Below are 16,365 nucleotides of genomic sequence, written 5' to 3'. Positions count from 1 at the left end.
CTGCGCCATTGTCTACGGTGTGAATGCTGCGTAGACATCGGTGCCCGATTTTCTGCAAATATCTCCTTAACCATGTAGGTTAAGGAGATATTGCAAGCACCTACCGGTAAGCCTTAACCTCCCTGGCGGTATGATTCTGTCTGGAATTACGTACCAAAAGCGGTACAATTATTTGCAAGGAAATTTGGTGTTTTGTACTGTAGGCCTGTAATTTTTAGGAATAACTCACTTAAATCTGACCAAACAAGAATCTAATAGGCATCCCGGGTATGACATTTTTTAAAAAACAAAATTATAAATTATAATATAATAAATAATTATAAATAATTATAACAAATAATAATATAATTCTAATAAAAATTATTCAATAATGTAATCAAATCAAAATCACTGAAATTTTCTCAGTTGCAGAATTGTCGCTGTCATTTTTTTTTTTTGACGAATTTCCCCACAAATCGCTATCGCACAATTCTGCAAGTGATTATAATTTATTATCGCTGTTTTCTAGCTGCTCTAAAACCATTTTTGACATAAAGGGACACTTTTGGTTGCTATGGACAATCTACAGTTTGCAGGGAGAAAGAAAGGTTTTTATTATATAAAATGACATGTAGGGCATTGGGCAGACCACTAGGGACAAGGGGGGGGGGGGGTGTATTTTTTACATACAGTACTGTAATCTATAAGATTACAGTATACTGTATGTAATGTGTTTGTTTACTTTTTTGAATTTGGCGCCGTTCTCCGCTCCTGTGCGTCGTAACGTTGCAGGGAACGGAGATCGGCGGCACAGGAGGACGCTGTGTGAATCGAGCGAGGTCCCGCTCGCTCACACAGCGCGGTGACATCGCTGGATCCAGGACAAGGTAAGCCAGCGCACGCTGCAGGCTCTGCATAGTTTACCCCGAGCGTGACTCGGGGTTACCGATCGCAACATAAAAAACCCACCCCGAGTCACGCTCGGGGATACCGCCAGGCAGGTTAAAGGGTCACTAAAGGAACTTTTTTTTTTTAGCTAAATAGCTTCCTTTACCTTACTGCAGTCCTGGTTTCATGTCCTCATTGTTCGTTTTTGCTTTGATGTTGCTGTAATTCCTCTGTTCTGGACACTTCCTGATTGTCTGTTTCCTGATCACCACAGTACTGGGGAGATTTCTCACTGTGGTGACTAATCAAGGAGGTGTGATTACTGTGTGTCTAAAACCCCTCCGCACCAATCCAGTTTTGTTTTGCAAAACCTTCACTGCCCTCGATTGGCTCCCTGGCTCTGTACATCAGAGAACCAGGAAACAACAGCAAAAACTAAACTAAACTGAAGGTACATTATATGATTGGTTTTTATCTATTTTTTAATCGTTTTTAAAAGGAATCAGTTAACTATTATGTCTCTATACCCAGTAAACAGTCATTTCAGCAAAAAAAATGTTTTCCTTTAGTGACCCTTTAGGCCTCGTACACACGATCAGTCCATCCGATGAGAACGGTCTGACCATCTCCTGTTTAAAGTCTGCAGTCTCTGACCATCTTTTGTTGCATGTCTACAGTCTCTGATCATCTCCTGTGGCATGCTTGCAGTCTCTGAGCGTCTCTTGTTGTATGTCTACAGTCTCTGATCATCTCCTGTGGCATGCCTGCAGTCTCTGAGCGTCTCTTGTTGCATGTCTACAGTCTCTGATCATCTCCTGTGGCATGCATGCAGTCTCTGAGCGTCTCTTGTTGTATGTCTACAGTCACTGACCATGTCCTGTTCCACATCCATGATCTGTGATCATCTTCCAGTCTATGTCTTGTCATGTGTCTGCATTTCCAACCATCACTTTCTGCATTTCTGCAGTCTATGACCATCAAAATGTAGCAGGTGTACAGTCTCTGGCCATGTTATGTTGCAGTCTCTGACAGTTTTCTTTAGAAGTATACTCACAGAATATCTTTGGTCCTTTGGTGACATCAGAGTCCCCATGAAACTTGACCGCCACTGCTCCAAACCCAATGTCACCACAGGACTAAGCAGCAGTTGCGTAGGCGTTTGGAAGAAAGGAACCTCAAAGCACAGGATATGGGGAGGACAGGCATCCAAGCTCCAGAAAGCGTTGAATGCCAACTGAAGCATTTAAATGGAGGGGAGATAGTAGACACAGGCACCAGGGAGGTGAGTATACAACCTCTTCCCTCGCAGGAAACCTTCATCTGGATATTTATTAAATTGACAGTTTCACTTTAAAGTAGAGTTCCAAAAAACGTTTTGGCAGTGCAGCCATCCGGAATCATTTTCTTATGTGTTTTAATACAAGTTGGTACGTCAGGCATGACCCGACTGTAGAAGGCCAAGTCATTTTATCTCAACAAACATGTTAATCACGGAAACACAGATACCACTAATGGAAGTATTTACAAATTTATAAATATAATGCAATAATAAAAATAAAATAAATATATGGAACACCAAGCAAGCAAAAATATGAAAGTCGCATGCAAAATTACTTTACAACAAATGTGACATAGAATGTGTCCTTTATAGCCTAACTCCAGCCAATTTTTTTTTTTTGATAGAGCGTGGAATCAATAACATTTCTCTTGGGTTTTATTTCTGTCTGTAAACCTAATAGGGAGATATTCCCTCACTACCTGTGCCTGTGACCATACATATTATCCTCAGAGGCCTCGTACACACGACCGAGGAACTCGTCGGAAAAGACACATCGTTTTCCTCGACGAGTTTCTTGTTAGAATTGTCGAGGAACTCGACAAGCTTGCTTTGCGTACACGGTCAAGACAAAATCTCCTCGTTCTCAAATGTGGTAACGTACAACACATACAATGGCAGGGGAAGTTCGATTCCACTGGCACAACCCTTTTGCTAATCTCATGTTACTGCGTGTTAAGTAAAAGTTTGGTAAGAGACGATTTGCACTTTTCAGTCTGTTACAGCGTGAAAAATGTGTTATCTCCATTACAAATGCTACTTTTACCTAAGGTGCGCTCCCGTCTCATACTTTATTCTGAGCATGCGCGGGTTTCTTAGCATACACACGCTCGCGTTTCTCGCCGAAAACCAGCCCAACGAGGAACACGACGAGGAAATTGAGACTCCCGTTGAGGAAAAAGAAAACTTGTTCTCTTTTTTCCTCGTCGAGTTCCTCAACGGTTTCCTCGATGAAAAACGTACACACGACCGATTTCCTCGGCAAAAAAGCTCTCCCACCAAGTTTCTTGATGGATTCTATCGAGGAAAACGGTCGTGTGTACGAGGCCATAGTCCTGGATTCTGGGACACTGTTACCCCCCCATGATCTGCATTTCATTTACCCACTTGCACAAATCACACCCACTCTACAAATTGGCCCTTCTCAAAATTCGTCTTTGAAGGGAATGCTCTTCATGTCTACTTACAGGTTGGTCCCACCCAGACCTGCCCACTAGCGGACCAGATCCCCAAGATGAAAGCCTTTCTAAACAGTAACTCCGATAAGCTTGATGCTGTGATCCCAGGACATAGCTTAGGACAAAGCATTGGCAGGACAGAGGGCCAAAATGTTGGACTGTCCAGGCAATGTCCCTTGTACACCAAATGGAGAGTGTCCTTGTCACCAGGACAGAAAACTACAGATAGAAATGAAAGAACTATCTGATATTCTAACCCTTCCTTGCTCAACTAAAAATTTGTTTTTAACCCAGTTGATGAGATTTCCCATCACTTTCCAAAACAAAGACACAGACGACAATAAAAACCCATTCTATCCAAACAAAAATTTAAAGTTTTGGCTGAAGTTGGAATTTTGCATTACTTTCTAATGATCCAATACAAACACTCAGTTACACAAGCTTACCTGTGTGCTCCGTCCTTGGAGTAGTAGACGGTGTAGGCTTGTATATTCCCTCTCGTGTCCACAGGGGGTCGCCAGCTGAGACGTACAAATCGGCTAGAGACCAAGACAGGGGCCACATCGCGGGGAGCAGAGGGGAGGACACTGGAGCTGGGAACAGCTGCGGGGGAACGGGTGGATTCAGTCAGAGAAGTGGGCAACACAGAGGTCAGGAACTCAGAAGGGTAAAATGTGGGGGGAGAAGCTAATTTATTCATAAACACAAAGGGCCAAGCGATGTGGAGCAGGAATAAATATATAAATTAAAGACATATGTGACAAAAAGAGCTTCATACTTGTCAATGAAAGCAAAAACATTTCTGGAGGAGATCAATAGCATACAATTTGTGCAAGATTTCACAACCTATGACAATCATTTCCCAGTTGTAGTGAAGTATTTTTACCAACGTTTTGTCATATTCATGCTTTGCTTCCTTCAGACCTAGCCCACTTTTTTAGGGTTGCTTACTGCCTTGGGTGATCTGTGCATGCAACAGTATCTAGGTATATGGCACATCATAAACTCAAGCTAATTGTAGCCAGCAGTCACACATAATGCACTAGAGCAGACTTTATCAGCCAAGGTTCCCTGGTTCCTTCAGAGGTTCCCTGAGCAATGAGCAAATTCTGACTCTCAGATAAGTAATCACAGATTCCAATATTTTTACCTATCTGCAAGAGGAGCATTCTTTCCATTTATCAACAGTGTGGTGAGATTCTTCTCCCACTGACCACCACTAAACGGTGGCCTTCTCTACTGGCTACCAATGTAAGGGGGCACTTATCCACAGATTGCTGGGGGGTCCCTGAACATTTAACAATCTTTAGCTATCTGTAAGGGGGGCATTCGTTCTACTTACCACCAGCATATTGGGACCCTTCCTCCATTGGCTATCAGTAGAAGACAACTCTTTATCCAGTGACAACCAAGGAAGGGGGTACTTTTCGAGTAGCTACCAGTAAAAGTAGGCACTTCTCTATAGACACCTGTAGAAGGTGTCCCTTCTCACTTAGACAACCAATGTAAACAGTCTTTCTCCAATGTAAGGGGGCACTTCTCCACAGACCACCAAAGGTTGCTTGAGGGTCCCTAAGCAATTAGCAATCTTTACCATCTGCATTCTTTCCACTTCCCACCAGTAAAAAATGGGACCAGCCTACCATTGACCACCAATAGAAGGCAGAACTACTCTCAGTGGCACCAAATGTAAGGGGGTCCGTCTACAATGGCTATCAATGTAAGAGAGATCTCCACAAACCACCAGCGGTTGCTAGGAGTTCCTGAAGCAATAAACAGTTGTTGACTCTCTCTTTGTGAGAGTCTGAGGGGAGCATTATGCCCACTTGCCACCAGTGTAATAGGACCCTTCTCCCACTTACCACTAATGTAATGGGATCCTTCTCCCACTTACCACCAGTGTAATGGGACTCTTCTCCCACTTACCACCAGTGGAAGATGGCACCTTTCCCACTGATCACCAGTGTAAGATGTACTGTACTGACCAGTAATGTAAGAACTCATACACATGAACCCATTCACCTGAACAGCGTAAACGCGCTGCATATTTTGTGCCGGAGATGTCCTGGTGCTACGTAATGTACGAACGCAGGTAGTGTATATTCGCTGAAAATTATTTTGTTGTATGTAGCATACGTAGCATATGTAGGTTATAAATATGGTAATTACACCACAAATATAATTTTTTTATTTATTCTTATTTCTAACTTACTGTCATGCTAACCTCTCATGAGCTGTACCTAGAGTAATTATCAGCAGGGGTTCCCTAAGACCCAAAAATGATTTCAAGGGTTTCTCCATGTTAAAACGTTTGAGAAAGGCTCTAGTAGAGTGTGGCTCACAGAAACTTCCATATAGAATATACATTTGTATCATATTATAGGTGTGTACCAAGGCGCTCAAAGTTAAGTTTCTATGTTGCTGTGAAAACAATAGCTAGTCTGGGATCACAGCTACTCAACAATGCCAAGAAAAGGAGGATTCCTGTTCTGGATCAAATCATGTGACCAATGTCTCTGCTGAAGATGCTTGGGAGGGCTAACCAGTGGGTCTGACTGAGCAATGACCCTCATCTTTGACACCATGTGACCAATAAAGAAGCTTTGTGGGAAAACTGAACAATCACATTATTAGATAGAAAGTAAATAAAATATAAAAGATGTGACAAAAATATATTTAAGGTAAATATTTCAGTAATAGCCCAAACATGCGTTTTCTGAAAACATCCTATAATAAATGGTGAACGGAGCCGCACCAGACTCCTGCTGTGAGCCGCTGTGTGCTCATATATGAACCCAGCCTTACATAACCTTCCATACAATTTATATTTAGTAGCCGTTATTACAGTGTTAGTGTCTCTAGCGATAAAGAATTTGCTCACCATGCAACTGTCCTAATGCCGTGTACACACGATCATTTTTCGGCATGTAAAAAACAACGTTTTTCAGCCTCTAGAAAAAACAAAGTTTTTTCCAACTTCATCATTAAAACGCGATTGTAAAAAAAAATGCTCTAGCAAAGCGCAGTGACGTACAACACGTACAACGGCACTATAAAGGGGAAGTTCCACCCTTTGGGCTGCTTTAGCCGATTTTGTGTTAGTAAAAGACGATTCGCGCTTTTCTGTCTGTTACAGCATGATGAATGTGCTTACTCCATTACGAACGGTAGTTTTACCAGAACGCTCCAACCCGAAAAACTACATAGTTTAAAACCTTGTTAAAAAATGCAGCATGTTCGGAAAAAAAATTGTCGTTTTTCAGAACCCGAAACATGATGTTAAGCCCACACACGATCATTTTGAATGACATTTTTTAAAAACGTTGTTTTTTACATGCCGAAAAATTAACGTGTGTACGCGGCATTAGAGTCATTCCATTCATTCCGCGTTCCCAGATCCAGAAAGAGCAGGGAATGGTCCTGCCAGGCTGCCAGCAGCTCAGCTCCAGTGCTGCCACTTAACACCTGTCTCATTCTGCACAGCTACTACTTATCATCTAACAATCCAATGAGGTTATATTATCTCTGATAACGATTCCCCTTTAAAGATAATTACAGCAATAAACACCAGCTAATAACAGCTTTCAGACTCACTTTATTTTTAGAAATAGAAAAGTGACAGAGAAAAAGACCAAGGGGTCCATCAAGTACCCTTTGTTATTTCTCTCTCTCTCTCTCTCATATATATATATATATATATATATATATATATATATATATATATATATATATATGTATATGTATATGTATATTTGCACTCACTGGCTCGCCAACAGAGCTTGAGGTGGGTGAACTTAATGGCTCTCCAATAGATAGATAGATAGATAGATAGATAGATAGATAGATAGATAGATAGATAGATAGATAGATAGATAGATAGATAGATAGATTTGAGAGAGATAGATTTGAGATAGATAGATAGATAGATAGACAGACAGACAGACAGACAGACAGACAGACAGACAGACAGACAGATAGATAGATAGATAGATAGATAGATAGATAGATAGATAGATAGATCTAAACCAGACATGTGTCAAAAATTTGGAGAAGCATTTCATCACAGTCTATAAAAATATTTGCCTCTGGAACCCTGATGTCTTCCCTACCCTCATACTCTTATTTCTTCTTCTTCTTATTCTTCTTCTTATTATTTTCTTTCCTCTTATTCTTTTAGGAACTATTTCTTTCTCAATTCAATCTTTTACACATAATATTTGTTACCAACAGGTAATTTTAATTTATATTATAGATAGATACAAAACATTAAATGAAATACAGTAAAACCTTGGATTGCGAGCATAATTACTTCCAGAAACATGCCTGTAATCCAAAGCACTCTTATATCAAAGCGAATTTCCCCATAAGAAATAATGGAAACTCACATGATTCGTTCCACAACCATTTATACATAAGTCCTTCAGTTTATAATCGATATAAAAAGATTATAGCAATGTGATAAGTTGTGTAACCATAAAATGCCCATCCACAAATGGAAGCCTTCACAAGGGGATTAGAAGCAAAATCCAGCAGGAGCTCCAGAGTATAAAAGAGAAGAGAGGCGCCTCTAATGCCGCGTACACACGATCTGATTTTCGTCGGAAAAATCTTGGATGGTTTTTGTGACAGAATTCCTCTCAAGCTTGGCTTGCATACACACAGTCACACAAAAGTTCTCTGAATTTTCGACTGTCAAGAACGCGGTGATGTACAACACTACGACGAGCCAAGAAAATTAAGTTCAATGCTTTCGAGCATGCATCAAATTGTTTCCGAGCATGGGCCGGAATTTTGCACGTCTGAATTGCTTCAGATTTACCGATAGGAATTTTTTCCGTCTGAAAATTTGAGAACCAGCTCTCAATCTTTTGCTAGAGGAAATTCCGACAGCAAAAGTCCGATGGAGCCTACACGGTCAAAATTTCCGTTCAAAAGCTCACATCAGACTTTTGCTGTTGGAATTTCTGATCGTGTGTACGGGGCATTAGTGTAGTAATATGATTACACTTAATGAAGGTACAACATTTAGTTGTGACATGGTGCTACTTGTATATCAAGACAATTGCTTGTATATCAAGTCAAATTTTTAAAAAAATTTTGCTTGTCTTGCAAAACGCTCTCAAACCAAGGTTTTACTGTATGTCCATGTTAACTCCAACTTATTGAGATTGTCAACCTTTCAACTGTTTCAACATTCTAATAGGTTATTATTACACCTTCAAAGTAAAGGTGGTGCCTACAAGTGTAAAGTATTAAACAAAAACCACACCATGTATTTAAAGGTGTAAATTATTTATCTGTAGTAGTAGTAGTAGTAATAATATTAAAAATTATAATCATTCTTTCTGATTTTAAAGAGGTTGTAGAGTTTCGTTTTTTATTTTTCGAAATAGGTTCCTTTAATCTCTTCAGCCCCGGACCATTTTGGTGTCATTTTGGTGTCACTAGGCAGACTAGGGGAATGCCTTGTTTACAAAGGCATTCCCCTGTTCTGCCCTTGCCAACCGTAATCGCGGGAACATCGAGTACCCAGGACCCGTGGCCGCACTTGCAAAGCACGCGGCGGGCGTCAGATTTAAAGGGACGTACCTGTGCACCAATCTGCCTGCCCGTGCCATTCTGTCAACGTAAATCGGCGTGCGGCAGTCGGCAAGTGGTTAGGCCAGTGCATTGTTGGTTCACTTACCTTTTTCCTTAGATTTCCCTTCTAAATGTTTTTTTTTCCTTTGTCTGAATTTCCCACTTCCTGTTCCTCCTCAGTAAGCTTGCCCCCATCATGCAAGCCATTCCCCTGCGGGGAGACGCTATGTTTTTATCTATGCCCCAGTTTCCTTACAGACTAGACCAGGGGCAGGCAACCCGGGGCCCCCCAGCTGTTGTAGAACTACATTTCCCATGAGGCATTGCAAGGTTGGAAGTTACAATTACTCCCAGAGGAATGATGAGACTTGTAGTTCTGCAACAGCTGGAGGGACCCAGGTTGCCTACCCCTGGACTAGACCAAAGCCCTCTTTAGACAGCCGTTTACATAAAGAGGCCTGCCCTGCATTGAAATCGGAGAACTTCACAACCATTTGAACCATATCATAATTGCAGATTCCCTTTCTAACACGCTTTGGCTGAACCAACTCCTGCAATTTCTGCCACTTGTCTCAGGCTGGTTCATTTGCAAAGCTTAATCTAGGAATTAGCAATCATTAAACCTTACCTTGCACGGCCTAGACATGCAAACCATTACCATGGCGACATATCACTTATCGGTTGTCATGGAAAAAGCACCAACTCAATGTTGATGAAAGATGTAGACGGTGTGCTTATTATATTATATTGAGGGGTGGTTGAGGCTCTTGTGGGATACAATATGCCTGTAATTATCCACACACAGCTATGAGGAAACATGGCAAAATTCAGAACATCGATATCTACCCATTTAAAATGCCATTGCCAAGATGTTTTTTTATTTTATTTTTTTTATATGTGACAAATGATAAACCAAAAAATCTAATTATCTATTTAACTTCAATATAAAAATATACCGTATTTGCCGGCGTATAAGGTGACTGGGCGTATAAGACGACCCCCTAATTTTACAGTTGTTTTTAAAGATTTTTTGCCTGTACTTGGCCCAGTATATATATATGTATATGTGTGTGTATGACTGTGTGTCCCAAGCGTGTCACGATCCTACGGGGTAAAATGACTGCACCAGCCAAGCAGACTCTGGCTGGAAAAAGCGCCCAGAGGCGATTCAGTTCGCATGAGTAGCGCTATACAAGTCATTCATTCATTCATTCATTCATAAGACAACCCCCCTTCCGACGCTTCATATTTCTTCCTTCTGGAGCCATTTTCTTCTTCCTTCTTGCTGGAGCTGGAGCCAATCACGGCGAGCGATGTATTCTATCAATGAATACAAAGCCTGCTTGGATTGGCAGAGGCTGTAACATCATCAGCCCACGCCTCTCTGACTCTCAAAGCCAATCCAAGCAGGCTACTGTATGTAGCCTGCTCGGATTGGCAGAGGTTGTTACTCCAATACGAGCACGCTCCGTATTCATTTGAATACATCGCTCACTGGGATTGGCTAAGAGGAATATACTGTATGTAGCCGAAGCTACATACAGTATTACCGCACATCCAGCAGGCATCCGAGCAGTTGACCCGGCGTATAAGACGACCCCTGATTTTTGGCCAGTTTTTTTAAGTGTAAAAGGTAGTCTTATACGCCAGAAAATACAGTATATACTTTTTAATAGATCGTTTTGAATTGGTATTCATAAAGGCACTTCTGCCTTGCGGCCCCGTTGTCCCTGTTACTATCTGCATGGAGTTATCGTGTTCTCCCTGTGCCTGCGTGGGTTTCCGTTGGTTACTCTGGTTTCCTCCCACACTCCAAAGACATGCTGGTGGGGTAATTGGCTCCTACTCCAATTGTTACTATTATGCGTTTTTTGTAAAATATTTATAGATTTATACCTTTATGATTATTTGAATGTTTTATGTGGAAATAAGTCTAACAAGGCACATTAAAGTGGTGTAAAGTCACTACTGTACTCACAACTCCCAGAATCCCCTCTGTTACACAAAGATATACTGTGCAGTGTATGTGTTTTTTTTTAATTATGCAGCGAAATACCTTATTTCAGAGCGTCGCTGTGCGCTCACGTGACATCCTGACGCTCTCCTTCCCCAATTAGAGAACTACGGCCAAGAGGAGAGAAGAAGAGCAGCAGTGGTAGGTCACGTGAGCACACAACAGTGCTCTGAAATAAGGTACCGTATTTGCTGGTGTATAAGGCCCCGTACACACGAGGAGACATGTCCGATGAAAACGGTCCGCGGACCGTTTTCATCGGACATGTCTCCTGGGAGCTTTTGGTCTGATGTGTGTACACACCATCAGACCAAAATCCCCGCGGACAGAGAACGCGGTGACGTAGAAGACACCGACGTTCTCAAACATGGAAGTGCAATGCTTCCACGCATGCGTTGAATCAATTTGACGCATGCGCGGGATTTCAGGACGCTGGTTACACGTCATAACCAGCGGATATGTCTGATTAGGTGTACTAACCATCGGACATGTGCGACAAACATGTTTCCAGCGGACAACTTTCTTAGCTTGCTAAGAAACTTTTGTCCGCTGGAAACCTGTCCGCTAGGCCGTACACACGGTCGGACATGTCCGCGGAAACTGGTCCGCGGACCAGTTTCAGCGGACATGTTCGACCGTGTGTATGCCGCCTAAGACGACCGAGCATATAAGACGACCCCCTAATTTTACATTTTTTTAAAGATTTTTTGCCTGTACTCATCGTATAAGCCGACCCTTCCGTGGCTTCCGACGCTTCATATTTCTTCCCTCTTGAAGCCATATTCTTCTTCATTCTTGCTGGAGCTGGAGCCAATCACGGCGAGCGATGTATTATTAATGAATACAAAGCCTGATTGGATTGGCAGAGGCTGTAACATTATCATCCCACGCCTCTCTGACTCTCAAAGCCAATCCAAGCAGGCTCTGTATTCATTTGAATACAACGCTCACCGGGATTGGCTAAGCGGTATATAATGTATGTATCCGAAGCTACATACAGTATTACCGCACATCCAGCAGGCATCTGAGCAGCTGACCCGGCCTATAAGACGACCCCCCGCTTTTTGGCCAGTTTTTTTAAGTGTAAAATGTAGTCTTATACGCCAGTTTTTAAAACACAAATACTGCTCAGTATATTCTTCTGTAACACATGGGCATGCCGGATTTGGGATTAGTGATTTTACAGGTATAGCGGCGGGAGGGGCGGGGAGGAGATGGCTCACACACAGACTCCTGAGCTGACAGACAGGGAGGGAGGGAAGAGACTGTTGGCTGACAGAGGCAAGTAAACTGACCACGGTATCATGATTACCATGGCCAGCACTAGGGATGAGCTCCGGCCTGTTTGCACACTCCACGTGCAGAGCCCGCCAGGAAGTCGACACGGCGCTGCACTAATCATAGGCAGGGAGACATTGTCCCGATGCGCAGCTGCAGAGACCGGGAAATGTCTCGCTGCCTTTGATTAGCGCAGCGCCGACTTCCTGGCGGGCTCTGCATGTGGAGTGTGCGAACACGCCGGAGCTCATCCCTAGTCAGCACACTTAGGGCTCATTTCCACTTGCTTCGGCTTCAACACAAATTAACGGCTAGTTTACACTTGCTTCAAAACACATTAGGAAAGTATTGCAAATAAGAAGTACCTTAATTCGTAGCACGCATTGAAATTATGACCAACATTGTCAGAAGGCTTTTATGAAAGGACGCAGTCCTTTCTAGTGAGACAATAACATTAGAAAAGTGTTGCAAATGCTTTAGTAAATCACAGCCACAATGTCTTATAATATAGACAATGCTATTTTCTGCCCTAGCGACGTTTAAAGAACAGCGGCCTAAATTCCTAGCCTTGGTTCACTAGGCGTTTATTTATGAAGACCAGTTGTGAAAAGCAGTCAATTTCCTGTTTATTCTTCGCAGAACAGCATTGTATAATGCTTTCCAAACGTGTATGCAATAGGCTTTGTGTACTACTGAATTCTGGAACAACAGTAAACAGCCACTTGTCCAAACTGACAACCATTACAAAACAATCACTGGCATGCTAATTTATGCAAATTCAAAAGAGGAAATCACATCCCCGAAATAATGCTCTGATGCAGTTTATGTTTGTTTCATTCAGCTAAAAATAATCCTCTTTTTCATTTGAAGAATTTAGCATCTGAAGCCAGCTTGGTGCCAATTCCACATTAAAGGGCTACCGGTACATTGCTTGAGCCCGCTGCTTGGCACATGCGTGTGCAGGGACGTAATCAGAAATCACAGGGCTCCATAGAAAACTTTTTTTATGGGGGTCCCATCCCTACAGAAACAAAAAACACTCTAATTATGTCTGTGAAGGTTCACATTTCCCAGGTTATGATATATCTAGTAGTAGTTGGTCCCATTTAACTGGGCTTGTTCTGTATTGTTGAAGACGTTTTGTAGCTTCTCCAAGCTACTACTTCACTTTTAATGAGGGTTTAGAACATACCCCACATTTATATCCACATGGGTAGCACCCACACATTGATCCATTCACCATTGAATGGTCAAGGCAGAGGTTGATTGTTCAAAAACCTGCCCCAGGTTCACTGCAAGGGAGCACACACACACGGCCGGGTTTCCCAACCAATGTTCTCCTGGCAGTTTTCCTGTCAGGAAAACCATCCGTGTGTACAGGGGAAAGGTACCGAGCCGGTTCTTGGTTTTTCCCTCGGTTTTCCCGGCGGTCTGTTGACCGTCGGGAAAACCGATTGTGTGTACTAGGCATGAAAGAAGCACTGCATGCCCCACGCAAGGCAAGTAAGGGATGGTGACCCTGGACCCCAATGGACACCCCTCCTGATACTAACCGGGCTCATCTCTATCCCCTCGGGCCCCCATAGTAGCTGCATGGGCTTCTAGGGTAGTAGCCGTGCCACTGTGTATGTACCCACATTCACACTCCCTCTCTGTCACAACAAAGGCATCCATATAAAGCATTCAAGATTGTGTAATAATAATGATTCTGACCATTTCTGAATACTTGTGCTCTATGGCCCGGATTCAAATACATCGGCGCATATTTATGCCGCCGTAGCGTATCTAATATACGCTACGCCGACGCAGCACACAGAGGCAAGCACTGGATTCACAAAGCACTTGCTCCCACTCGCTCTTAAAGATACGCTGGGTTTCCTCTGCGTAAGCCGGCGTAGGTGGAAGTGGGCGTGAGCCATGCTAATGAGGCGTGACCCCATGCAAATGATGGGCCAAGCGCCATAGAAATACTTAAAATGAACGGCGCATGCGCCGTCCCGTGGCCACATCCCAGTGCGCATGCTCAGAATCACGTCGAAACAACTGCCTAAGATACGTCGAATCACTGCCTACGACGTGAACGTAACCTACGCCTAGTCATATTCACGTACTACGTAAACGACGTAAAATACGACGGCTGTGTTCCCTGGTCCATACCTTAGCATGGGTTGCGCCTCCTATATGTGGAATAACTTTACGCCGGACATACGACTTACGCAAACCACGTATATTATGCGCCGGGCGCAAGTACGTTCGTGAATCGGCGTATCTCCCTCATTTGCATATGTGCATAGAAAATCAATGGGAGCGGCAAATGCGCCCAGCGTAAATATGCGCCCACGATACGACGGCGTAGACAAGTTACGTCGGTTGTAGGAAGCCTATTTTTAGGCATATCTTAGTATGTGGGTCGGCGCATAGATACAACGGCGCACATTTGTACTTACGTCGGCGTATCTTGAGATACATCGGCGTAAGTGCTTTGTGAATCCGGGCCTTCATCTGTTCAGTCACATCTTGCTATTTATGGGTGAATGATGATATATATAGTCACCATGGAGGTAGTGCTTAGTATGAAAAGTCTTCTGACCTCTTCATCAGCACATAACAAGCGATCATTTCCCCTCAGTACTTTAAAGTAGATGTAAAACTCCATGACTGCTCTGCTCTCATATTGCTATATTAATTGTAAGTGTACTTATGCTTCCCAGCAAACTATGATTACTACATTCTAAATACTGTATATATGATGTTAATTGTTCACTTAAATGTTATAACTTGTTACCCCCTACTTCTCCTCAGAGAAGCAGACTTTTTAACGCCTACAAAATGCATCAAGAGCTTCCATCACAGTCCTATAAATTGATTACATCAAGAAAGTTGGATATCTTTTATGACTCTTATCTTCTAAGGTGGGGCTATACCTAGAGGGGGTGCAATAGCATTAGGATATTCTACTTGTACTAGCCGTTTCCTTATAGCTTTGAGAGTTTATTAATATAAATTCAATTTTTTGGGTTAAAAGTTACCTATAAATGTAGTACCCTAAAATCCCAGGAAAGTTATTTTCTGTCTATATCTATTCTCTAATGCCTTTACACGCACATGAACTAATGGCATCCCAGTCTTAGGGGTAGATCCACAGAGCGAGTACGCCGGTGTATCTACTGATACGTCGGCGTACTTTCAAATTTCCTGCGTCGTATCTTTAGTTTGAATCCTCAAACCAAGATACGACGGCATTTGGGTATGATCCAACAGGTGTACGTCTTTGTACGCCTTCGAATCTTAGATGCAATACTTTGGCGCCTGCTGGGTGGAGTTTGCGTTGTTTTCCGCGTCGGGTATGCAAATTAGCGATTTACGATGATCCACGAACGTACGTGCGGCCGTCGCATTTTCTAACGTCGTCTGTAGTCGGCTTTTTACGGCGTATAGTTAAAGCTGGTATTTTGCGGCGTATAGATAAACTTGCCATGTTAAGTATGGCCGTCGTTCCCGCGTCAACATTTTTTTTTTGCGGAAGTCGTCCGTGAATAGGGATGGACGTAACTCACGTCTAAGTTAAAAAAATAACGTTGTTGCAACGTCATTTCGCGCAAAGCACGGCGGGAAATTTCTGGACGATGCATGCGGGGAAGCGCTTCATTTAAATGAAACCCGCCCCCTGATCGCCGACTTGAATTCCGCCGCCAGAAATACACTACGCCGCCGTAACTTACGGCGCAAAATCGTTGAGGATTCGAAATTCCGCCAGGTAAGGTACGGCGGCGTAGCGTATCTCTGATACGCTGTGCGGATCCAATTCTCTCTGGATCTGGCCCATAGTCGGTAAGGTTCAATATTGAGTTATCCCACCCTTTGCAGCTATATCAGCTTCAACTCTTCTGGGAAGGCTGTCCATAAGGTTTAGGAATTTGTCTATGGAGATGTTTGACCATTCATCCAGAAACGCGTTTGTGAGGTCAGGTACTAATGGTGGACGAGAAGGCCTGGCTCGCAGTCTCGGCTCTAATTCATCCCACAGGTGTTTTATCAGGTTGAGGTCAGGACTCTGTGCATGCCAGTCAAGTTCCTCCAACCCAAACTCGCTCATCCATGTCTTTATGGAC

At 42.9% G+C, this 16,365-nt stretch overlaps 1 protein-coding gene across 1 annotated transcript in view; it reads right to left on the bottom strand.

The window, feature by feature from the left end:
* Positions 1–16,365, bottom strand: part of DCC (DCC netrin 1 receptor) — an 833,538-nt gene that overhangs the window by 232,933 nt on the left and 584,240 nt on the right. Inside the window, exon 8 of the mRNA XM_040337108.1 lies at positions 3,828–3,984. Coding sequence (XP_040193042.1) covers positions 3,828–3,984 — 157 coding nt within the window. The remainder of the gene's footprint in view (positions 1–3,827; positions 3,985–16,365) is intronic.

This window comes from Rana temporaria, chromosome 1 (assembly GCF_905171775.1).
Source record: "Rana temporaria chromosome 1, aRanTem1.1, whole genome shotgun sequence".
Classification (NCBI taxonomy): domain Eukaryota; kingdom Metazoa; phylum Chordata; class Amphibia; order Anura; family Ranidae; genus Rana; species Rana temporaria.
Note: the sequence above shows the minus strand (reverse complement) of the source record. Positions and strands in the feature narration are given on the sequence as shown.